At 56.2% G+C, this 23,799-nt stretch overlaps 1 protein-coding gene and 1 long non-coding RNA gene across 2 annotated transcripts in view; one reads left to right on the forward strand and one right to left on the reverse strand.

The window, feature by feature from the left end:
- The first annotated feature begins 3,113 nt into the window (after positions 1–3,113).
- LOC307064831 lies at positions 3,114–4,649 on the forward strand. Its single transcript, XR_013811308.1, has 2 exons — positions 3,114–3,306; positions 3,816–4,649. It is a non-coding gene; the product is annotated as an uncharacterized lncRNA (long non-coding RNA).
- Positions 4,650–7,274: 2,625 nt separating this feature from the next.
- TRAPPC12 (trafficking protein particle complex subunit 12) overlaps positions 7,275–23,799 on the reverse strand; it is a gene marked incomplete at both ends in the record, with an annotated part of 54,345 nt that continues 37,820 nt past the window's right edge. Inside the window, 7 exons of the mRNA XM_079721095.1 lie at positions 7,275–7,517; positions 7,662–7,749; positions 10,806–10,906; positions 15,694–15,792; positions 19,294–19,367; positions 21,187–21,317; positions 21,450–21,526. Of these exons, the coding sequence (XP_079577221.1) occupies positions 7,275–7,517; positions 7,662–7,749; positions 10,806–10,906; positions 15,694–15,792; positions 19,294–19,367; positions 21,187–21,317; positions 21,450–21,526 (813 nt within the window). The remainder of the gene's footprint in view (positions 7,518–7,661; positions 7,750–10,805; positions 10,907–15,693; positions 15,793–19,293; positions 19,368–21,186; positions 21,318–21,449; positions 21,527–23,799) is intronic.

The following is a 23,799-nucleotide window of genomic DNA, read 5'->3' on the forward strand; positions in this document are numbered from 1 at the left end:
TTGCCAGAACGAGTCGGCGAAGGCCAGGTGCAGCCTCCAGTCTGTCTAGTGTGGCTTCCCTGCCACTCGGCCGACGCCCTTCCGGGGGCTGCGCACCGGCCGCCTCCCACTCCCCACCCTCCGGTTCCCACCAGGCTCAGGAAAACCAGACGTTTACACCCAGAAGCTGGTGGCAGTCCTTAGAGAACTGGGAGGAAGCATTCATTTGGACCAAATTGTTGGTAAGCCCCAGACGGCTTTTCGGTTTCCTTGGGAGGAGTTATCCTGAGTGGAGGTGGAGTCCGTCTTTGTTTAAGGAGGTACTGACGGGATGACCTGTAGGAACGCGCGCGAGGGCGGTGCCCGGCCGCACCAGGTGGTGGTTCGGGCTGATTGGCCGGAGGTCAGGAGCAGAGCCCCCCGACCCTGGAGGCAGAGCCCCCCGACCCTGCAGGCAGAGCCAGAGCTCAGACACGCGAGCAGGGCAGGAGGAGGTGGTGCCCGCGGCTGGCGGGGGCGCACGTGGAGGCTGGTGGGCAGGTGCTGAGGGGAGGGCCGACGCCTGCTGCTAAGGAGGCTTAGCCCAGGTGATGGGCCTCGTCCCACCGGGGACGCCGATCCTGTGCTGCTCCCAGGAGCTCAGGCCTCGCAGGGCTGGCGGGAGTGCATCCGGGCGACGGGCAGGCGCCTGACCCTCAATCCCGCAGGTCGGCTTCATCCTCTACCCCTCCCGCCGGGGAACTCGGTGCAGACGGGTTTGGGGACTCGCTGCTCGCAGCCCGCTTCTCGCAGCCCACTTCCCGGGAGGGGTGAGTCTCTGCCCGGCTCCTGCCGCACGCTTCCCGGGGCTGGCGTTCTGGGTCGGGAGCTCAGAGGAGGGGCGGCGGGCGTCTCCCACGTGCGGAAGGAGCCGCGCGGTTCCCGGATGTGGGGCGGAGCCGCTCGGGCTCCACGCCAGCGCGAGAAGCCGCGGCCTCTGTCGCTTTGCGAGGGAGCCCGTCTCCCTGGGCTTTAACACACTTCCCGGCAGCCCGCGGGCGAGGGCAGGCAGCCCCTGGAGGCGGATCAGAGCGGGGTTCACGCTTACTTTGCGGGTTGCAGCTCCTCAGAAGTGAGGGCAGCCGCAGGCCTTGATGCAGGGAACAGCCGCTCCGGAGCCGCGAGACGCGGGCCGAGCCCTGTGTCTCCGTCCGCTCCCGCCACCAGCGCGGGACACAGCACAGACCCCGAGTTCCCGCAGCTCTGGGGCCGCAGACCAGGAACTGGGGCCGGCAGGTCGGGTTCTGGGGGGCCCCTTCCTGGCGCAGAGGGAGAGCCAGCCCTGGGGTCTGCGGCACTGACGCCACCGCATTGGGGCCACTCGGTCCGTGGCACTGACAGCGGGAGCTGAAGAGCTTTCCCTTGGAAAATGAAGTCGGGCGCCTTGTGTTGGCGCAGAACACCAGCCTCCCACGTCCAGGGGCGGTGGAGAGCCCTCCGCTGACCAAGGGGGCTGCCCTGGCTGCCGAGGCCGACAGGCAGCTCAGCACCGGTGCTGAATCAAACAGCCCTAATCCTGCTAACGAAGATGGGAAATCTGATTCCGAAGACGTTTGAGCGTGGCGCGCGCGCACACCCCAGTCCTGGACAAGGGTGCTGCAGGCTCCCAGCGTGCCCCTCCCCGTGTGCTTGGGGGCCCTGAGGCGGGAGGGGCCCTTCTGGAGGCAGGGGAGGAGCCTGGGGGGCCCGGGGCCCCTTGTTGGCGCAGCCAGGCCCTGCTGCGTTGGGAGAACCTTCGGCAGCTTCCCAGGGAGCAGGTGCTGCTTCTCTGAGTTTCCAGGTGTTCCCAGGTCTCTGCCTTAGGACGTCGTTATTTTTCAAAGGATCCTCTGAAATGCGGTGGCGTCCAAGGTCCTGCTGGGAGGAGGGCCCCCAGGTCGGTGGGTCTGGGGCTGGCTCGTCCTGCAGCTCAGCACCCTGGGCCTGTGTGCACGGCGACCTGTCGTGGAATGAGGTCTGCTTTTCCAAGGAAAGAAGCCCTCCGCTCAGACCCCCTCCTTTGTCTTCGTTTTGTTATTGTATTTTAATGCCTTTTATTTTCCAGGTTTAAGATGCTTGTGTTTGTTTTGCGCAAACTCTTCCAAGCAATCCCCAGTTCTAAAACCCAAAGGGGATCTCATCTGAGCGATACAGGAGCCCAGCAAAGGATACAGTGAAATCAACGCGATTTGCTTTTGCACCCGTGTTTTCGGGCCGCTCCATCGTTAATTAACCCTGATGGCTGCCTGATGGCAGGACGTGGGGTGCCCCGACGTTATCGATGGCCCCTGTGGGGCATGGAGGGGGCACGCAAGGACACGCTGGCAGAGCCACGCTCCCTGGGGGCTGTAGAGGGTGTAAGGAGTTCCCGGGTGTCCAACAAATCCGCTTTAATCCTCCCCGAGAGTGCTACCAGCAGGGGTCGTGGGCTGGATACTAACCACCAAACATTCACGTCAGCTGGGACCTCAGAGCGTGCCTTTATGTGGAAATAGGGCCTTTGCAGACGTGATTGGACGGGGCTCTCGGTGCGGTCCTCCTGGGTGACGGCGGGCCCTGAACCGAGGCCTGGGGCCCTTAGAAGACGAGCAGCCACGGAGGCAGACGTCGTGTGAGGACCCCTGAGGACCGAGGAGGGCGCTGCAGCCCCCAGAGGAGACGGGCTCGCGGATGCCTGGGGTGCGCACCGCTGGCCTGCACGTGAGATGGGGGACTTGGGTGGTGTCCAGCCGCCCCGTCCGCGGTGATTTGCTGCGGCAGCTTCGGGAAACTAACCCAGTCTTTCAGATGAGACCCCGGGGCTGGGAGGGTTCAGCTTCCCACCCACGGTCGTGCAGGTGGTGAGCAAGAGGCTGGCCTCGGGCCGGCGTCTCCCCCGTGCTGGGTGTGGGGAGGACCCGGCACACCTGTGGGCCAGGAGGGAGCCCCGGGCACCGTCCCCGCTGCTCCCAGGAGTCCCGGGTTGTCGTCCTGGTGGACGGCGCCCGTCTCTGAAACCAGAACCCTTTCCCCGTCGCCGCCGGCCCTGCCGGTCCTGCCCCAGGAACGTGTCTGTTGGTGCCCCCGTCGCTGTCCCCCGGCTCCGCTGGTCCCCAGACCCCCCCGCACGGGTGCACCCGGGTCACGTCCTCCTGGAAGGATCCTTAGTTGAAGGCTCCTGACTGGTGGCCGGAGTCCACCCTGCTGTGCGCCCGCACGTGGCCACCTGGCATCACAGTCACCCTGGGCACCCGTGTTGCCTGCCGGCCACATCGGCGCCGTCTCGAGGGGACGTCCTCCGTGGGCTGCCCCGTCGTCTTCCTGGCTGAAGTGAGTCTCTCCCGCGCCTTCTCCCACCTTGCCTGGCACCCACCAGACGCCCTGCTGTTGGGAGTGGCTGGGGTTGGCCGTGAGGACCAGGCGAGGAGACCCAAGGCCGTGGAAGCTGCGCCGAATCACAGCACTGGTGGCCCAGCCGACCTTGCTGAATGAGCGGCCCTGTCCCCCAGGTGGTGGCCGGGGTCTCGGCGTTGCAGCCCAGCTCCGTGCCAGCCGGGCCTGGTCCTCACGTGCAGCTGGCAGCGTGTGCTGCGTGGGGTCCAGGGCGAGTGGCCGCTCCGGCCCTGGGCGAGCCTCGCGGGGACAGAGGGACCGTCCCGGGCTCCACAGGTCTATCTGAGGGACTCGTCCTGCACAGCCCGTTCTGTGTGTGTGTGTGTGTGTGTGTGCGTGTATGCGTGTGCACATGCAGGTGAGCGTCACAGTACATGAATACACGCGTCGCTAACCCTAACAATTCTGAGGCAGCGTGTGAAGCTGACGCCGCCCCCTTCCCCCAGCCACGCCCCTGGAAAACGCACTGTAGGCCTTGGGTGCGGGCCAGCACTGCTGGGTGCAAGACTGCTTTCCTGAACAGCACGTCCTGTTAGCGTCAGCACGTGGAAGGAAGGACTGACTTTTCCTCAGCGGCTCTGGAGTCGACGGTATGGACTGAAGTATCTGGATTCCGGACGGGGCGACACAACGCTGTGTCCCGGTTTATGGTTTGGCTTTGCTCTCCGTGATCGCGAAGGGTGCCGCACACCCTTGTGGGCCGTGGATCTCGGGCGCCTGCGGTCCAGCAACATCAGCGCTCCCGCCAAGGCTGCTGGTGAAGCGACCCTCCTGCTCACTCTGCTCCGCTCGCTCCCGTGTGCCCCCTCCTCCCCGGGCCCGAGGGTTGTGGAGCCTGGAAAGCCCTGCGCTGCGGCTCCCGCCGCCAGGCCAGGCCTCACCTCGCCCCTCCCAGGGCACTAGCGCTGTTTCTCACGGGCCGCTGAGGAGCCAGGATGACGAGGTTGTCTGAGTGTCCCTGTGTCGTGACACCCGACCCGCAGGGACCGGCTGGCCTTCCGTGGCAGCAGTGGGAGCCATCCTCAACCAGGCGTCAATTACTTTGTATTTCCAGAAATCGAGAGAAAACATAAAGGGTGACATTAAACCATTCTAAAAACGGACGGGCCCTCGGCGGACACCAGTGAGTCTCCCAGGACCACCCCCCAGCCCCTTCCTCGCTCCCCTGGGACACTCACTGAGCCACGTGGTTCCTGCACGTTTTTCTCCAGTTCTGCAAAGGTGTACCTACAAACAATGTTTGTATTTTAAAAATAAATGGCATTTCATTGTATATACAATCCTAATCTTGGTTATTTGAGCAGGTTTTGGATATGTCCATGTGAATACATGTCCAGACCATTCCTTTTAATCGCTGTATATACTGTTCAATTATAGAGCATGTCACACTATCACTATGATTTTTAAATCACTTTTTATTTTTTAAAGGCAAAACATTTACCAATTTTGACGATTTTTTCCCCTCTGGTTATAAAAACAACACACACACAATGTGGAAAAATGTGAGGTTCAGAGTCATAGAAGGGCAAATAAAAATGCCTTTGTGCCCATCCTTGCTGTGACTGTGATTTAACATCTAGTGTTACTTTTCAGTCCCTTCCGTTAACATATGCACGTATTATGTAAATATACATTTGTTTTGATTACTTTTCCATGTCATTAACTTTTTAAACATGGTCTTGCATAAACGCATCTTAGGAATATGGGGCAATTAGTGAAACCACTCCCCTCCTGTAAAATTCTGACTCAGTTGCAAACTTCTTTTCCAGAAAAGCTCCATCTCTTTCTGCTCCTAGAAGCCAGGTCTGGGCGTGCGTCCCGACGAGGTTCATGGACTGTCAGGTCTCCCGCCTGGTGAGCATTTGGCTGGGGGCGGGGCTGGCCCCGTCTCGGACTGGCTCGTGCTGGCTCAGTCACTCCTGGGCTCACCGGCTGCAGACGCTGTCCCAGGCCCGAGGGTGCCACAGCGGACAGGCCGCCCCGCGCCCTCCAGGACACAGGTCACGGAGGGCGGAGGCGAGGGGTGGCCGGGGCCCTGCTTCCCTGCGGGCTGCCCACGGCGTTGGCGCAGGGACCGCAGGGAGGGGAGCGGGTGTCTTGCGAGCTCAGCTGCTGTGACAGATGCCACCGACAGCGGCTCTGGGGGCTGGAGGTCCGAGCTCCAGGTGCCACAGGGCTGGCCGCTCCCAGGCCTCGCTCCGTGGCCGAGTCCGCACGTGGCCTCTCCTCCCCACCCTGTGACTTCATCTCACCTGTGTCACCTCCTTGAAGGCCCGTCTCCACAGACGGTCACGCTGGGTTGAGGGCTTCAAACCGTGAGTTTTGGGGAGCCTCTGCGGGAAGAGCTTTCTGGGCGCTTCCCAGGAGTCTGTGTGATGGGCGGAGGGGTCCTGGGTCTGGGCCCAGGGCGCGGGTGCAGACCCGGCCTCGTCTCCTGGGCCAGAACTACCTCATGGGGGTTGGAGGAGACCACACACAGCAGCACCTGATGAATTTAATCTTTTAAGAAATTAAGGAAAAGGAAAAAGGAGTGCGAACTAGATAAGGTACAATTGTTACCCCAGACCTTACAGACACCCGGGGCGCGCTTCCCTCGCTGCCTCCGAGGACCTGCAAACGTGCGGAGCCCCAGCGAGCCCCAGACGGCAGGGGTTTAGCGCTCGCCCTGCCTGTCTCGACGCCCCCAGGGGGAATGGGGGTCGGGGAGGGTGCGTCCAGGATGCAAATACTGATTTACTGGGGAACCTGGAGTCCGGTTTCTGACTGGCTTGGCCTCCGCCCCCGGGAGCCTGTGCAGTGTTACCCGCTCTGTACACAGCAGACCCGGGAAGGACGGTTCCGGAATCCGAGGGATCCGAGCGGACGCCTCCCCCGCCCTGCACAGGTTCAAGGTGGAGGCTGAGCCTTGTTTACCAGCACCTCCCCCCGCCACCCTGGCACCCGCTGCCAGATTTGAAGGAAAACCCTCAAGGTGAAGAAATTAAAATGGCATATTTTGGGGCTTTTGAAACATAAGGAGTTCTGATTTTTCTTCTTGAAAAGAGACGATTTTAGAACCTCCTTGGTATCCCACAGTCCTCTTGGTAGTCTCATCTTTTTCTCCTATTTTAATGTGTAATGAATCTGTACTTCAACAATTGCATTGGGACCATCTGCCCAGTAGATGCTGCATTTGTGTTTTTACTTTATTACAAAAATGACCAGAAATACAGCTTCGCTTTGCTTTATGCAGTAGACGTTTATCTCAGAGTCTTTAAAGTGAGTTCCATTTTAAAGTGTACTAGAATAGCTGGATATTTAAAGGACCCTGGCCAGAGTTCTTTAGTGAAGAAGCACTCAGGTACTTCAGAGACTTTAAAAGCAGGAGTGACCGTGTAAACAGGCCCGCAGACGCCCTGACCCTCAGACCTGAGAGGACAGTGTCCGCGCTGCGAGGCCCGCCCTCTTTCTGTGCAGTAGGGCCCCGAGTTCTCTGGAACCCACTCCCAGGCGTCCCCGCCCGCGCTCCCTCTGATGTGCAAACGCAGGAGGAGGAAGGACAGGTTCGTCCACCCGTCACCAGGCCCGCCCGAGGTGACCAGCACGGCTGGTGGACGCGGTTCGCTCTGGGACGCGGGCGGGGACGAAGGGTCTCTCTTCCCCCTCATCTATCTATCTGTGAATCCTCAAGAACATTCAGGCTCGGAGTGAGAACGGTTTGTGTTACGTGGCTCAGCTCAGCACACAAAGCAGGTCAGCTTCCAGGAATGCACAGGAGGGGCCGAGGCGCCCTGGACCCCCTCCCTCAGGTTACGTTCACCCCGCGTGTGCAAATGGCCGGAGCGGCCTGGGCCTCGGCTGGATGGAGAAGGTCGGCTCGCGGACGCCAGGGCGGGGGGTTTGTCGGCTCGGGCGTCAGGCGGGAACTAGGCCAGCTTGAGGCACTGCGTGTTGAAGCAGTCCCCCTCCTTGCTGGCCACGGCCTCGAGCAGAGCCTGCTTCTTCTGCAGACTCCGGGACGACTCCAGCTCGTACATGGTGGTCAGGTTGAAGAGCGCGCTCTCGTGCAGGCAGTGCCGCGGGTCCTGCTGGGTCATGGCCTCCAGCTGCCGCAGCGAGTCCTTGAGTCGGCCCAGGTAGAGCAGGCACACGGCCGCATTGTTGTTGGCCTGGAGGGGGACACGTGGGACTGGATGCGGCCTCATGGGGCCCGAGAACCTCCCTGGCCCCCATGAGAGCACCCGGTGCCGGCAGACTTGTCGGGGGGGCGGGGGGCACGGGTGGGGGGAGCCACCTCTGCTTGGGTGTCTTACCACCGCATTTGCTGGGTCAATCCTTAGAATCTCTGTGAAGCATCGGTGGGCTTCTGCAAAGTTATTCTGACCGAGGTGAAGGAAAGCTCTGGAAATAAGCGATACACAGAGGATTAACCAGGAAAGTCAGGATGCGGGCAGGTGCGTGGCAGCAACACCGACGGGGCAGCTCCCAGAACTGGAACCCCAAGGGGAGGACCAGGCAGCATTGGCCCCTCAGGCATCACCCGAACCGGGTGGTGTCAGTGCTTTCTGGACGTGGCAGGGGACAGGGCATTCTGGGGAGTAAACTGCACTGGGTCTAACGTCTGTTAGTCTAATTCAATCCCTATCAAAATACGAATGGCATTTTTCACAGAACTGGGTCAAAAAATTTTTAAATTTGTAGGGAAACACAAAAGACCCCAAATAGCCAAAACTATCTTGAGAAAGAAAACTGGAGCTGGAGGACTCACGCTGACGTCTGACTATACTACAAATCTACAATAGTCAAAACAGTATGGTACTGGCGCAAAAACTGACATAGATCAATGGAACAGGATAGAGAGCCCAGAGACAAACCCACACACCTATTGTCAACTAATCTATGACAAAGGAGGCAAGAATATACAGCGGAGGAAAGTCTCTTCAGCAAGTGGTGTTGGGAAGACTGGACAACCTCATGTAAAAGAATGAAATTAGAGGGAATTCCCTGGCAGTCCAGTGGTTAGGACTCGGCTCTTTCACTGCTGGGGCCCAGGTTCGACCCCTGATCAGGGAACTAAGATCTTGCAAGCCCCGTGGCGTGGCCCCCCCTCCCAAAAAAAGAATGTGATTACAACATCCCTTCACGCCATACACAAAAATAAGTAAACTCAGAATGGATTAAAGACCTAAATATAAGACCAGAAACCAAAAAACTCCTAGAGGAAAACGTAGGCAGTATACTCTGACATAAACAGTAGCAATATTTTTTTGGATCCGTCTCCTAAAGCAAAGGAAATAAAAGCAAAAATAAACAAATGGGACCTAATTAAACTTAAAAGCTTTTGCATAGCAAAGGAAACTATCGATAAAATGAAAAGGCAGCCTACTGAGTGGGAGGAAATATTTGCAAGTGATATGACCCATGAGGGGTTAATATCCAACATATATAAACAGCTCATTCAGGGATTTCCCTGGTGGTCCAGTGGTTAAGAATCCGCCTTCCAATGCAGGGGATGTGGGTTCGATCCCTGGTTGGGGAACTAAGGTCCCACATGCCACAGGATGCCTCAACTAGAGAGCCCGTTCACTGCAAAGAAGAGCTCACTTGCCGCTACGAAGATCCCGTGTGCCACAACAACCAAGGCCCAATGCAGCCAAATAAATAAATAACTACTAAAAAAATAAACAGCTCATTCAATTCAACATAAAAAAAAAAAGATTAAAAACTGGGCAGAAGACCTGAATAAACCCCTACTTACATGGTCGATTAATCTGTGACAATGGAGGCAAGAATATACAATGAGGAAAAGACTCTTCAATAAATGGTGTTGGATAAACAGGACAGCTACATGCAAGAGAATCAGACTAGACTCCTAACTCACACCACACACAAAAATAAATTCAAAATGAATTTAAAACTTAAATGTAAGACCTGAAACCATACAACTTCTAGAGGAAAATATAGGCAGTATTCTCTGACATGAGTCTTAGCAATATTTTTTTGGATATGTCTCCTCAAGCAAGAGAAACAAAAGCAAACATAAACAGCCAGGAATACATCAAACCCAAAAGCTTTTGCACAGTGAAGGAAACTCAACAAAATGAAAAGGCAGCCAACCGAATGGGAGAAGATATTTGCAACTGATATATCAAATAGGGGTTAATAGCCAAAGAACTCAAACGACTCAACATCAAAAAAACCTGATTAAAAAATGGGCAGAGGACCTGAATACACAATTTTCCAAGGAAGACATACAGATGGCCAGACACATGGAAAGATGCGCAACATCACTAATCATCGGGGAAATGCAAATGAAAACCACAATAAGATGTCACCTCACACCTGTCAGAATGGCTGTTATCAAAAAGAACACAAACAACAAGTGGTGGTGAGGCTGTGGAGAAAGGGGACCCTTGTACCCTGTTGGTGGGAATGTAAACTGGTGCAGCCACTGTGGAGAACAGTATGGAGGTTCCTCAAAAAACTAAAAATAGAGCTGCCATATAAGCCAGCAAATCCACTCCTGGGTATTTATCCAAAGAAAATAAAAACACTAATTAGAAAAAAGTACATGCACTCCTACGTTCACTGCAGCATTATTTACAATTGCCAAGACACAGAAAGCAACCTAAGTGTCCATCAACAGATGAATGGATAAAGGGGTGTGCGTGCGTGCACAGAACATTACAATATTACTTGCCATAAAAAAGAATGAAATCTTACCATTTGTGACAACATGGATGGACCTAGAGGGCATTATGCTAAGTGAAATAAGTCAAAGAAAAATACTGTACGATTTCACTTATATGTGGAATCTAAAAACAAATGAACAAACAGAACAGAAACAGAGTTACAGACACGGAGAACACACAGGTGGTTGCCAGAAGTGGGGTGGGTGAGGTGAAGACAGAAACAGGTGATCAAGGGAGGGAGACAGAGAGGGACGAACTCCAGGTGCAAAAGAAACATGTCACGGGTCTGGAATGTAAGGTGTGAGGGATACAGTCAGTGATAATGGGAGAACTTCGTGTGGAGACAGGTCATAATTAGACTAATGGTGGTGATCAGTTTGAAGGCTATAGAAGTATCAAGTCCCTACGTTGTGTAACAGAAACTAACAGTGTTGCAAGTCAATGATACTTCAAACGAACAGGAAAAGATCAGATTTATGGTTGCCGGGGGCGGGGGCGGGGGATTTAGATGAAGGTGGTCAAAAGGTACAAACTTCCAGTTATAAATAAGTACTAGGGATGCAGTGTGCGACATGGTGAACATAATTAACACGGCCGTATGTTACATATGAGATGATGGATGTTCATTAAACTTACTGCGGTCCTCACTTCATGATGTCAGTATGTAAATCAAATCCTCGTGCTGCACACCTTAAACTTACACCGTGCTGTAAGTTAATTATATCTCAATAAAACTGGAAGGAAAAATAAAGAAAAAATACAAACCTGTTCATTAAAACCATTATTTTACCCTGCAGTCCATCCAGTTTCTGTGTTACTTTCTCTACGTCTTGGAAGTACTTTTCAGCTGTCTTTATGTCTCCAATCTGCTTTGACAAAATTATGCAGTCAGTTCAGCTGACAAAAGTTAAATCTACACCCACATATATAGTTTCCTAATGTTATGTTAGGATATTGAAGACATTTATGTATCAGGCAGGGTAAAACTTTGGTATAACCATTTACTGATTATCACTTTTTGTTACCAAAAAAAAAAAAAAAAAGTAAGAGCCATTTAGGATACAGTGGGATGTCAACATCTATCTCTATGTCAGAAAGTGAGTGGTTAATACACCTGAGTGTTAACAAGTCTTACAGTTTTTAATTTGTACCCTTCAAAAGGAATCCTGGCATAGCATTATGAAAAATAAAAATAACCCCCGACTCTGGCCCGGCCCCAGGCCCATTCTTAAACCTGCCCATGGATCATTTCAAGAAACCTCTGTTTGCTATGTAGCACCCGGGCAAAACATGCTCCACAAGTCCAACTTGTATATTTGGCAAATTAAACTTGATATTATCGTTAAAAAAAAAAAAAAGAATGACTAAAAAAATACAACATTTACCTTTTGGTACAATATTACAGTCTCCCAATCAATTATTGGGGGGTTATTTGTGACCAGTAAAATGGTAGAGATCATCAAACTAACAAATTGCAGTCACATTCTGACCCAATAATACAGAATTCTATCGTACGAACAAATGGCCGCGCTCTTATCAAACGGTTACGGGGACCTCCTCAGCTCCTTCTAAAATGAAGCCAGAGCCACTGGGGGTCCTGAGGGCTAAACCCCCTCCCCCGTCCTGCCATCGCCACGGACCACAGCCTGGGGGGCGGGGGGTTAAGAGGGAATCAGGTCTCCTTCTGCATGAGGAAGGAGATCAATGATCTAAGGCTTAGACTGCAAAATACAGGAAAAATGAAAATCCTGTGAAAACAAAAACCTTACAACCAGGGGGAAGGAAGAACAAAGGCCTCTGTGTTCCAGGCCTAAAGGAGCAGCTCTGGAGCGGCCGACTCCAGGGCATCTCGTCACAACACACCACGCGATGCCTCTGCATCTGCCGAGGGAACAGCATCGCAGCTGCAGTGGCCAGCGCCCTCTCTTCCGCACGCTCACCCCCATCCCGATCCCGGGGTCCTCCAGCCACCTGCCGGGAGCGCTTGTTCCCTTCCCTTGCCCTCCAGGGAAGCCCGCGGTACCGCCCTGCAGGCAGCACCGGCCCCTTCACGTCACCCTGGGAAACCAGGGCCTGGTGTTTGGTGACAGTGACACTGGCTGCACCGCTGTTGCTGTAATGAGTGCCCTTCGTCACCGACCCGGGGATCTCGGGTCCTCCGCCAGCGCCCATCAAGCTACCCTCACGGTCTCCGGCCCCTCTCTGTTGTCAATGCTGCCCCGAAAAACACCCCAGCAGGAGGAGGAAACAAAGTGGCGCCACCCATGTGTCTCCCGGCCCCGCCCTCCTCGTGCCCACGGTGGGAGCACCGGGGTCCCCCACGGAGGCCTGAACTCCTGCGTTCCCCGCAGTGCGCTCACTTACCCTGCACCCTCCAAGGGCCCAGGTGCATACTGATGGAGATACTGACGCTCACCAGCTGACGACAAAGGTGCACCAAGCCCTAAATGTCTGCTGGGTGCTGTGCTAAGTGCTTCCCACAGCTCACAACTTCTAACAAGCTGTGCTGTTGATCCCACTCCTTTCTTCACTCTCTGGATTACAAAGACGAGGCTCAGAAAGACTGGGCCGTTTTCTCAGGTCACAAAGCTAACATAACAGAACGGGACTGTCCAACTCCCAGACCACGTGCTGGCCTTCTGCACCACATGGCCTCGAGGAGCTGGGACAGGACTTGCGCTGAAACTATTTTCTAGTGGGAGATAACGAAGGAATCTTAGAATTTTCTTTGCCACCTACTGATTTTTCTGGTCATTAGAAGGTAAGTTCACATCCTTATATTTCTGTTTTTTTTTTTTAAAGAATTAATTAATTTTTGGCTGCACTGGGTCTTTGTTACTGTGCACGGGCTTTCGCTAGCTGAGGCAAGCGGGGGCTACTCTTCGTTGTGGGCCGCGGGCTTCTCATTGCCGTGGCTTCTCTTGTTGTAGAGCATGGGCTCTAGGTACGCGGGCTCTGGTAGTTGTTGCTCACAGGCTTTAGAGCGCAGGGTCAGTACTTGTGGCGCACGGGCTTAGTTGCTCCGCGGTGTGTGGGATCTTCCCGGACCAGGGCTCGAACCCGTGTCCCCTGCATTGGCAGGTGGATTCTTAACCACTGCACCACCAGGGAAGTCCACATCTTCATAATTATTAAAACGTAATTAGGATTTAAAATCTTACTGATTTTCTAAGACTTAGAGGCAGCGTAAAAAATTAAACAATATAAAGAGGCACTTAAAAGTATTGCAGGGCTTCCCTGGTGGCACAGTGGTTGAAGAGTCCGCCTGCTGATGCAGGGGACGCGGGTTCGTGCCCCAGTCCGGGAAGATCCCACATGCCATGGAGCGGCTGGGCCCGTGAGCCGTGGCCGCTGAGCCTGTGTGTCTGGAGCCTGTGCTCCGCGACGGGAGAGGCCACAGCAGTGAGAGGCCCACGTACCACAAAAAACAAACAAACAAACAAAAAGTATTGCAAAGTGTCTAGTAAGCAAATAAACAAACCCAAACTAGTTATTTGAAGAAAACAACAGATAATAAGTGGATGAACTAATCAAGGAAAAGAAAGCATGAGTAAACAATTATAAATGTAAAAGGAGAAATAACTAGAGTTAAAGTGAAATTGAAGTAATTATGAAAGACTATATTTTACAGAACTCTAAGCAAAAACATATGTGAATACACAGACCAAACAGGTGATTTCCTTGGCACTCTAAATTGCCAAAATTGATCCCAGAAACAGAGAGGAAAAACCTCACGCGTGGAACACTAAAGCCATTAGTAACAATATTAAGTTATCCAACAAATCCTAGGAGGATGGCTGAGGCCTCTTTGAGGTCAGTTATTCAAATCTCCCAGGAACATGTAATTCCAGAGTATCCAAAATATGCCAGAGAACAGAGAAGGCAAGTAAGCAAGCTATTTTTATGAAGACAGAACACAGATACCAAATGCTTTTGAGAAGGGCACGCTCACACACACACACACACACACACACACACACACACACGCATACACACAGACAAACCCAAACCAATTTCACTTATAACGATAACTGCAAAGATCTGGGGACACTTCCCCGGGGAGCCCAACGTATTGGAGGTGCAAATGTGAATATTTCTGTGGCCAGAAACGTCTCCAGGGAAGCACCGACCAAGCCCCAGTCTGGCCGTCAGGGTCCCTCCCCAGGGCCGTCAGGTCCGTGACTGCCACAGAAAGACTGTGCTTTCATATTTCAGGGTTCCTAGATGGATCTCCAGCATACATTTCTCAAATTATGCAAATTAAGACAGAAATGAAGTTTCTGAGATTGTCCTGAGTAGTGAGAAATTAGAGCAGATACAGAACATTCTTTTAGTATGAAAATCAGGATAATAACCGGGCACCACGAGATCCCGGGCACGGCACTGCATTCTTTACACGGCTGTCTCGTTTCATCGGCACAAGGACCCCAAGAGGCAGCCACGAGCGTCCCTGGTGCACAGAGGAGAGGACGCAGCTCAGGAGGGTGGCTAGCCCAGGGTCAAGGCTAGGTAAGCACCAAGGACAAACAGAAACCCGGGCCTTTCAGATGCTAGAACACACGTTCTTCAACATCCATGAGTTACTCAGTGAAGGTCAACCTTCAGAGCCTGGGGCAGGGACCCCAGGTGTCCTGGGAGGGACCTGGACGACACACAGGCGGCCTTCACTGTTGGGTTGTCTCTGGACGCCCCCTTGGGGGAGCGGCGTGTGTGCGCTTGTGTGTGTGCGTGCGCTTGCGTCTGTGCGTGGCGTGGAGGACGGGGTGGAGGTGGGGCGCGTGTGTGCACGCACTCGTGTGCGCAGTGGCCGGGAGGTGCAGGAGGACAGGACCAACGTCAGTGAAGAGAACCTGGGCTCTGGGTGACCTTGTTCAAATTCCTCCTCTGGGCCTGACCTCTGGGACCTCGGGCAGGTCACTCGACCCCCGGGAAGCCTCAGTTTGCTCCTCTGTAAAGTGGGCTGTCACACGGCGGAGGAGGATGGCCCAGCAGGGCACCCACTCAGGGCCAGCGCCTCCCCACATCCATCCCCCTTGCTTTGACCACCACGGACGGCCCCGTGAGGCTCCCGCCCAGGCTGCGGGTGCTACGGTCGACACTCTTTGAGACTGAGGGTGCAGGGACGAGGCACCCACGCTCGGCCTGCAAGTGTGGGCCTGCCATCCTGGGGAGGACAGGAGCGAGGACGGGAGCCCGGCACCCCGGCACCAAATGCGCCCCGGCTTCAGCACCATCCCTGGCAAAGCGGGTACATCCCGCACTGTCGGGACCGTGGCTCCGAGCGGGACCTCCTCTGTCCACGCATGTGGATTCAAGCGCGCTTTCCAGTAAAATATCAGCAACTGGCTACATTATCAGCCAATTAAAATAAGATTACTGACGGTTTTGTCAACACACTTCTACCTGCAACAGGGCAGTTTCTCAAGGAATCCATCTCAGCACTTCCCAGATGAAAATCTACGAAAAGGCACGTCTAGCAATTGGCTTCCTAATCACGTCAAAGCCCAGAGCACAGTCAAGCCAGGACCAAGAAAACTACCCCTTCTACAGTCACAGAAGTCTGACTTGATGTATTCCCTGTGCTCCTTCTTAAATCTACAGCATCCACGCTAAGGCAACCCCCGGCCCCCCCTGCCAACCGCGCGGCTCACACCTGGAGGAAGATCCGGCCGATGCAGCTCAGCAGCTGGGGCTCCTGCTCTGGGTAGTACTGGATGACCGAGAGGTACGCGTCCACGGCCAGCACGTAATCCTGTGGGGGACCCAGAGAGCATCCTAGAGTTAGGAGGCTCACGCTCCGTGTTACACGCGACAGGAGCTCAGGTACCTGCAGACTCGCACGTGAAGCGGGAACACGAATGCGTGGGCAGGTGGGACGTGGCACCGCCGTGAGGGCGGCAGACGGCCCAGCAAACCAGGCTCTGAGTTGTGTGTGTAACTACGGTCCTGAGAGCCTTCCTTGCCCGGAGGGGCTCTGGTTGTGCACTTAGGGCAGAGGGGCTTTCTTCTTCCAGCTCCTGAGTAGCAATTAGTATTTCACCTGGACTCACTCTTTCTTTTCTGACAAAATCCTTAATTGGTGAATTTTGTCTTGCCTCCATCTGCCAGACACAGAAACCGAATTTATTAATAGCGTCTCTTAAACATTTTCTTTACTAAAACTCGAGGTAAAGTTGTTAAATGGAGACAAACATAAGCCCCGTAAAACAGCTGGGCCGGGAGAGCTCGCTGGCTCTGGCGTGAGGAGGCCATCCAGGGCACCTGGCCGTCTTGCCAGGGTCACAAGGACAAATCCCCAACAGCCCCGAGCTCAGACGGCAGGGTCACCGTCCCGCCTGCTGGTGGGCACTGTCCCGGGCTGGTGTGACAGCTCCCCGTGTCGCCCGGGTCAGCAAACAGCAGGCCGCGCGGCAGTGTTCTCCTCACTGCGTCTTCGTAAAACCCGAGAAGGTACTTTTCTTTCTTTAATCGTCTACGTTTTCAATCTCATGAAAACTGGGACAGGTGTTCCTAGTTCGCTAACTGGGATGTTATGAAGACAGATGACAAGGAACATTCCAGTTTAGCAGGAAAAACAATGGGAAGACTCTCCTGTCTGGCAGCTTCAAGAGCAGCTCTTCACAACGAACTGGACTCGGGGGTGCAGGCGGCGAGCCGGCAGCACCTGCCTGTCCCCCTCGGCTCCTGGCACCGCTGCCCGCGCCCTGCCCAGCGGGAGCGCCCGGGTGAGGGCGTGCCCAGAGCCCTCTCTCGGGGCGGCAGTGGCCCCCGGTGCCTGGGGCCCGCGGGACGCTGAGGCCCGGCTGGGGTCCGGCTCCGCTGAGCCCTGGACTTCTGCGGCGAGACGGGGGCACCTCGGAGCATCTGAGAATCACCCACTGTGCGGAACGCCTACGCCTCACTTCCGGTTTCGGGCGCACGAAAGGCCACCTCGCCGTCCGTGTCCGGCGGCGCCCAAGTGTCACCGGGTCAGGCCAGTGCACACGCCCAGATCCCGGCCCGCGTCTCTGGCCGGCGAGACGCAGCGCGCCTCCGGGTGGCTCTGCGGCCAGCGTCGCCGCCTGACACCTCCACGTCTCGGCGCCCCGGCCGCTGTCCCGCCGGAGCGGCGCTCCTAGGAGAGCACGCCTGGGCGGACACGGCCGTGGGGACCCCGTGCGGAGGCTTTCAGACGAGGCGCCGGGCCCGGACGGGAGCCCCGGGCGGCTGCAGCCTCGGGCCCGGGCCCTGGCAGTTCCAAGGAGCCCGGCCTCCAGTAAACCAGAGCGGAGCGCGGCCCAGAGCTTGTCAGCGGACGACCGTTTAACGAAATCGTTTATTTACCGGAGGAAACGAGGGATGCGGCCCCGGCTGAAGGGCGCTCTTGAGGGCGAGCGCCGTCCAGGCCGCGGTCAGGCGGGCGCGGCCCGCTCGCAGGGACCCACCGCTCTAGCTCCGCCGTCCCCCGCTTCTTTCAGCAGCTGCACCGCCTGGCGGGGCGAGGTCAGCAAGAAGGCGGCGTACGGGCAGTGCGGGCGGGCGGGGCACGGAGGCGGGCGGCGCGGCGCCCTGAGTCTCCCAGACGGGCTGGGGTGCCCAGGCCGCGACAGTGTTTCAGGCACACGTTCGGGCTGCAGCGTGTGTACAGACGGCTCATCGTTAAAAAGGTCAATCAGCGTTCACGTCGCCGTAGCAGAAATGTTATTCAGAATAAGAAGCGGCTGCTGAAGTAACCCAGCGTCGCCCATACGCGAACGGAAGGGACGGGACGCGCCGGTGAGGCCGACGCTGCTGTAATGCCGGGCTCGCTCACTAGGCGGCGACAGGATGCGCACGTGTGCTGGCGCCTCAGCCGCAAAATTTTTCATTCCTTTTTTTAACTCGTGGAAATGAAAGCATAATCTAAAATCTCAAATTAAACTGCACTTGTGGTAAAAGTATTTTTGAAGCACAGTGATCTGTACTGAGTCCCGACAAAGTAGGTACAAGACTTAGTCTGGCGCCTGGTGGTATCATCACTCCAGCAGTAGACAAAGAAGGGTGTTCTTATCCCACAATTTTCTATTAATGTGCCTTGAAAATGCACATACGAACCCACCAGTAGAACAGGAGACCCTCCTGAGGAGTCCCAGCCCGTGACCAAGGAGACACCGATCGGCCTGTGACTTTACGATGTGTCCTTTGTTTCTGCGCGTCAGCCGGAGAGCTCCGCGGACGGAAGGCGGCAGTGGCCCTGGGCGGCTCCCTCCACCCGCGGGAGGGACGGGGCGCCGTGTCGTGGGTCGGGGTGGCAGGAAGGGAGGAGCTGCGAGAACCAGAGCGCCTTAACCCCAAGGCGCTGTCCAAGGGGGGCTGCAAGTGCATCCCTTCCGGGCCTTCGTTTCAGGGGAGGTCCCCGGGGCTCGGGGGTGGGAGGGGCACGCGAGGCAGTCTGCACCCCAGGGTCACAGCGACGCACGGAAGGCAGGGCCCTGGGGCAGGAGCCGAGTGCACACCCAGCGTGGCCTTCTGCACGGGACCCACAGCTGGCCCGGGACGCGGTCCCCTCGCGGGGCTGCCCTGTCAGGGTTAGACACCAGCTCCCGGAGCCCGCGTCTCCCTTTGGCCATTTGCCTGCTCTGCTCTGCTAAAACCAAGCTCAGGAGTGACCCTGGGCTGGCCCGTGGGAGGGCCACGACCTGGCCTCTTAATGGCTCAGAAGATGTTAACGGAGCTACTCCAGGTGTCTGCGGCTCACTGATTCGGGCAGCAGCCTCCAGCCCCTGCAGCTGGGCCCTGCCAAGGAGGCACGGATGGAGGAACAAAGGAGCGATGCCCTCGGTTCAGCCTCCTCGTCCCCCAGCCGCCTCCCGGGGGGCTGGCAGTGGGGGGGGCGGGGGGCCCATGGTGGGGTGGGGCTAAGGAGCAGGTCTCCCTGGGAAGCCTGTCCCCAGATGCCATGACCACTGAGCGCCAAGTCAGGTCAGGACGAGTGAAACCACCTCCTCTAATGGGGGGAACGGAGGCCAACTCTGGGACTGAATCCAGAGAAAAACAGGAGGGAGAGAGAATTGAGAGCATGAGGAGGATTTCAATTAAATCATCTCGACCCCTGTTTGAACAATTAAACTTGGCAGTGTAAATTCTACATTCTATTGACATTTCTTTCAGTAGAAGTTAAAGCACGTTTATCCCGAGTGTCTCACTGGCCTCTCTGCTCGATAACGCCCCCCTGCATGCACACCACCCCGAGGTCCCAGCGGTCCCCACCCCTCCCGCCCTGAGAACATCATACCTTCATGAGCAGCAGACAGTTGGCCATGGAGCACGTCACCCGGCCCAGGCGGGACCGCCACAGCTGCACAGAGGCTGCAAGAGGGGAGTAGGGTGAGTGCATGGGGAGTGGGTCCTGCCGCCAGCCCGACCCAGACAGATGGACGCCCCGCCCCCATCACCTGGCCTCGGCCACCGCTCCCTGTGCTGCTCAGCCCACACCTTGGGCTGTGCTCTTGGCGACCTGCTCACCCTCGGGGAGGACAGATCCCATGAGCCGACCAGGGCCACGTCCCCAGGTTGGCACGCCCAAAAGATGGGAAAAGCCAGCCGACAGCCTTCGCCCTGCAGAGGGGCCACTCCTGGTGTGACCTGGATGGGCTGGAGGCCTCCCGGCTGCAGGGCTGGTGGACGGTCACACCCCGGTGTCAGCAGCTGCGCCCCGGTAACAGCAGCCTGCCTGCCTAAGGCCTAGGTGTTGTGACCTTTTAAGTGGAAGCAACAATTCCTAACGCATCTGCCTCAGCAGGCTCTGAGGGCAGGGGGAGCGGAGCGGACGCGGGGCGGGGAGGCTGGAGAGGCCGGTGCTCGGTCAGATGTTGAATCTGCCATCCAGCTCAGGCCCAGGGAGAAGCACGTCCCAGACACATGTGAATGGTGACCACTGGGCGAGCTTGCCTTAAACTGACCTTCCTCCCGCTGCCGGGACCAAGGGTCAATTTTGGGATAAGAGTCTCCTAGAAATGACGCTTATTCCTGGAGTGCTTGAGAAAAGGACAAAAAACTCAATTGTCAGAATTAAGAACGTTAACTCACCTTGCCTTTCAGCAATTAAATATGCATTAGCTGCTTACATTCCCCTTAGGACATCATTTTTGTGAAAAGAAAAATTCTGAATATCTTTCCTTAACGAATGTAAAATGTGGATTCTCAGTGAACTGCATTTTATTTTGATTATCTTTGAGGACTTTCTAGTGCTTTCTTCCCCTCTTTGCCTTATAAATCTGTTGATCTGCTGTGAGTTGTCAGGTTTCCGGGCACTGCTTCCTGAGCTCCAACAACTACCTGCTCTTTGCCACCGAAACACGGACCCCCCGTGGGATGACATGGCCAGAGTGGGAAAGATGCTGAGGGCGGGATGTCCCAGGGCACGGAGATGCCCACGTCAGACCCCTGTTGTCTACCTGCACTTAAATCACTGAGAAGGATGCACGAACGTCGCACCTACAGACCTGGTCCCCTGGGATTTCTCAAAGAAAGGGATCTGTGCTTAAAGCACAAACGCAGCCAGAGCTGTTGGTCCTCGAGGATGGACATCTCCTGCCTGGGATGCTTCCCCTTTTCCCACAGTCACGAGCGCGTCCGGGGTGCACGGCGCCCAGGGCCCCGCCGTGCCCGAGGCACGGGCACAGGTCTCTGCCCGGGGGGTTGTCCTCTCGGGCCACCTCTCCTGCTTCTGGCACATCCGTCTCCTCACAGCGTGGCTTCAGAGGAAGCCCACCTCTTGCCCACATCATCCGTGCTCGCCCGTGGTCACCGACAGCCGCTCCACGTCAGGCGCAGAGCGGGGGACCACCGAGCCCCTGGAGACCACATAAGCCCACAGGCTCATGTGCGGAGGTGCCAGCCTCTCAGGGAGGTGCCATCCGAGCTGGGTTTTGAAGCACGATTAGAAGTTCTCCTCTCTAATGTTCTCAAGAAATCTCAGGCAGGATAATCTTTTCAAAATGCAGTTTGGCCCCCTGCCCGCCCAGCACTCACATGAAGACCCGTTTCCACGGCCTGGCCCCCAAGGCTCTACACGCAGGGCCCCATCTTCCTTTCCTCTCCAGCTCCGCCCAGGCCTCAGGCTCCCTCCTGCCACTCACTGGCTGAGGCCTCTGGCTCCCCACGGGCGGGTGGGCCAGGCACCCACCTTGCTGTGGACGCTCACGTCGATTTCTGGGGTTATCTGCTGCAGGCGGGTCTCGGCCTGACGGGGCTCCCCGAGAGCGGGGTTCATGCCTTATGCCAGCACCAACCACGGTGCCTGGCTTGGTGTAAGAAAGGACCGAGGAGATGAATGCATGAGAGGATGAGTGCGTTACGGAGTGAGAAGGAAAGGAATGAGACAGAGAAACCTTCGGGGCCGAGTCCTCTGGCGATGCCGGCTATTAGCTAAGGAAGGCGAGTCCGCACTGACCTTGTCTGTTCTCCTGGGCCATGTTGTTTGTGCTGCCGTCCTCGGCCAGGCCCTGCTCCAAGTTTGTCAGGATCTGTGGGAGATGGAGGGAAGAGCAACAGAAATGAATTTGCTTCTAGACGTTGTCATGATAAACTCCAGGAGAAGCAGACTTCTCTGTATGGAAGCCCACTCGTCAAGGAGCGTTTCGCAGGGACACATTTTGAGCTTCGCTGCTCACAAGGCACGGAGATGATGGCAAACAGGTAGCTGCTCTCTGACTGGGGGGGCGGGGTTGGGTTTATGACACTCGTAAAACATCAGAGACCCCAGACATGGGGCAGATATTCTCTGTTTGTCAGGAAAGCATCAGGAATGTTACACAAGAGGATGACTATTAACTTCTGTGAAAACGTCAGTCTTGCTCCTCCAGGGCACCTGAGATGTGCAGCCTTTTTACATGTATCAAATACATTCTGAACATCTGTCACTTTACATAGTTTTTACTGTTCGGCTAATAACCTTGAGTTGCCTCCTCTGTGATTTGGTTTCCCTGAAAGGAAAGAAGTTGCTACCACGGTGATCTGGGCAGAGGGCAGAACGAGGAGAAAAAACGTGTTAATATAAACACTGTTTGCAGGGAAGGAAAAGACAGACGTGCTAACTGAAAACGGGGGTCTCATGCTTCTGTGACGGCCGACTTCAGGCCACGTGCTCTGGGGAGACACCCCTCGTGCAGTGGGCCACCCTGGCTGGCAGCACTGCCCCAAACGGCCCACCTTCAGGAGGCGAAGCTCGCGGCCAGCGAAGCAGCTGCTCCGGGCTCTCACCGGCCTCGTCCCATCCACGCAGAGACGGGCCAGCTGGGCCTCCTCTGGTGCCAAGGGTCAGAGCTTCACAAAAGGTGGACGAGAGTTCGCTGCGAACACGAAGGCCTGTCCTACCGTGACCACTCAGGACACACCCGGGCTTCAGAACTGTAACCTCGAAGATGAGCTAGTTGGTCCCAACGAGGTCAAATGACATTTTTCAGCTCATTGGTCCTCTGATAGTCGTAACAACAGAAACTGCCCAGGAAAGAAGGTCTCGAAGGTGCCATTGAGCAGGGACAGGAACAAAGAGAAGGACAAAGAGGTTCTGAAGAAGAAACCGGGAGGCCTGGCTCTTCCCAGCCCCGGGGGCCACGCACAGCGCAGAGGGCCCGAGGCCTGGCCTCCACGCATGGGACGTGGGGGAGGGGCCGGCCTGACAGCGAAACCAACCACAACAAAAGAGCGTGAGGGAGTCAGGAGCCCCCAGGAGGGCGGGGTCGGGGAGTGGCCCTGGCCCCTGCAGGGCGTCTCCATGCACCTGGGCAACCCACCTGGGGGGCCACAGTTACCTCCCGCCTGAGCTAAATCGCAGGAGAACAGTGTCTGGGGGAGAGAATTCCCGCCCATATGACTTCACACAGTCACGGTAACAGCACGCTGATCTAGTGAAGGTCGTTTCTGTAGAGGAAAGTGTAGAAACGCTCCCACCCAAAGCCTGAGCTACTCAGATGGCAAACGTGGCCGCATCCCCTCCTGTCCCTCCTGTCCAGGTGCAGGTCGCACGCCCGCGAGCGGTTCTGGGTCTGCTTCCCAGAATGACCAACGCGGGCCGCGCCCACGGCACCCATTCTGGAAGATGCTCTGGAAACGCGAGCGTGGGGTGGCGGGTCGGCAGCAGCCGGGCTCCGGGTGAGCCACGTACTTCCGAAAGTAACTACAATACTGAAATGACAGTGGTTTTGAGCATGTGAAGATGCTGCTTGGACATGAACAGGGAGCGGCCAGGAGGAAATGTGGGCCTGGGAGACGGTTCTGGACCCGCCATTCTGTCAGCAGGTGGGTGTGACCAGAGCCGAGAGGCTGCATCGACACCCCCTGCCCCACCCGCGGGTCCTGGGCCGTCCTGGATTGGTTCTGGGACGGGCAGTGTCACTCCAGCAATGCAGACGCCGTCAACACTCTAGACAGCAGCGGAGGGAGGACAAAGGACTCAGAAGGCCCGGGCTCGGTTGTTTTGTCCACGGAGAAAACTGTACGCCTCGCACGAATGTCCCAGCTGCCTGACTCCACATGTAACCAAGACCACTTGATCTCAGGGCTTCCCTGGTGGCGCAGTGGATAAGAATCCACCTGTCAATGCAGGGGACACGGGTTCCAGCCCTGGTCCGGGAAGATCCCACATGCTGCGGAGCAACTGAGCCCGTGCGCCACAACTACTGAGCCTGCACTCTAGAGCCCACGAGCCGCAGCTACTGAGCCCAAGTGCCACAACTACTGAAGCCCATGCACCTAGAGCCTGTGCTCCACAACAAGAGAAGCCACCACAATGAGAAGC

The sequence above is a fragment of the Hyperoodon ampullatus genome (genome assembly GCF_949752795.1).
Source record: "Hyperoodon ampullatus genome assembly, chromosome: 15".
Classification (NCBI taxonomy): Eukaryota; Metazoa; Chordata; class Mammalia; order Artiodactyla; family Ziphiidae; genus Hyperoodon; species Hyperoodon ampullatus.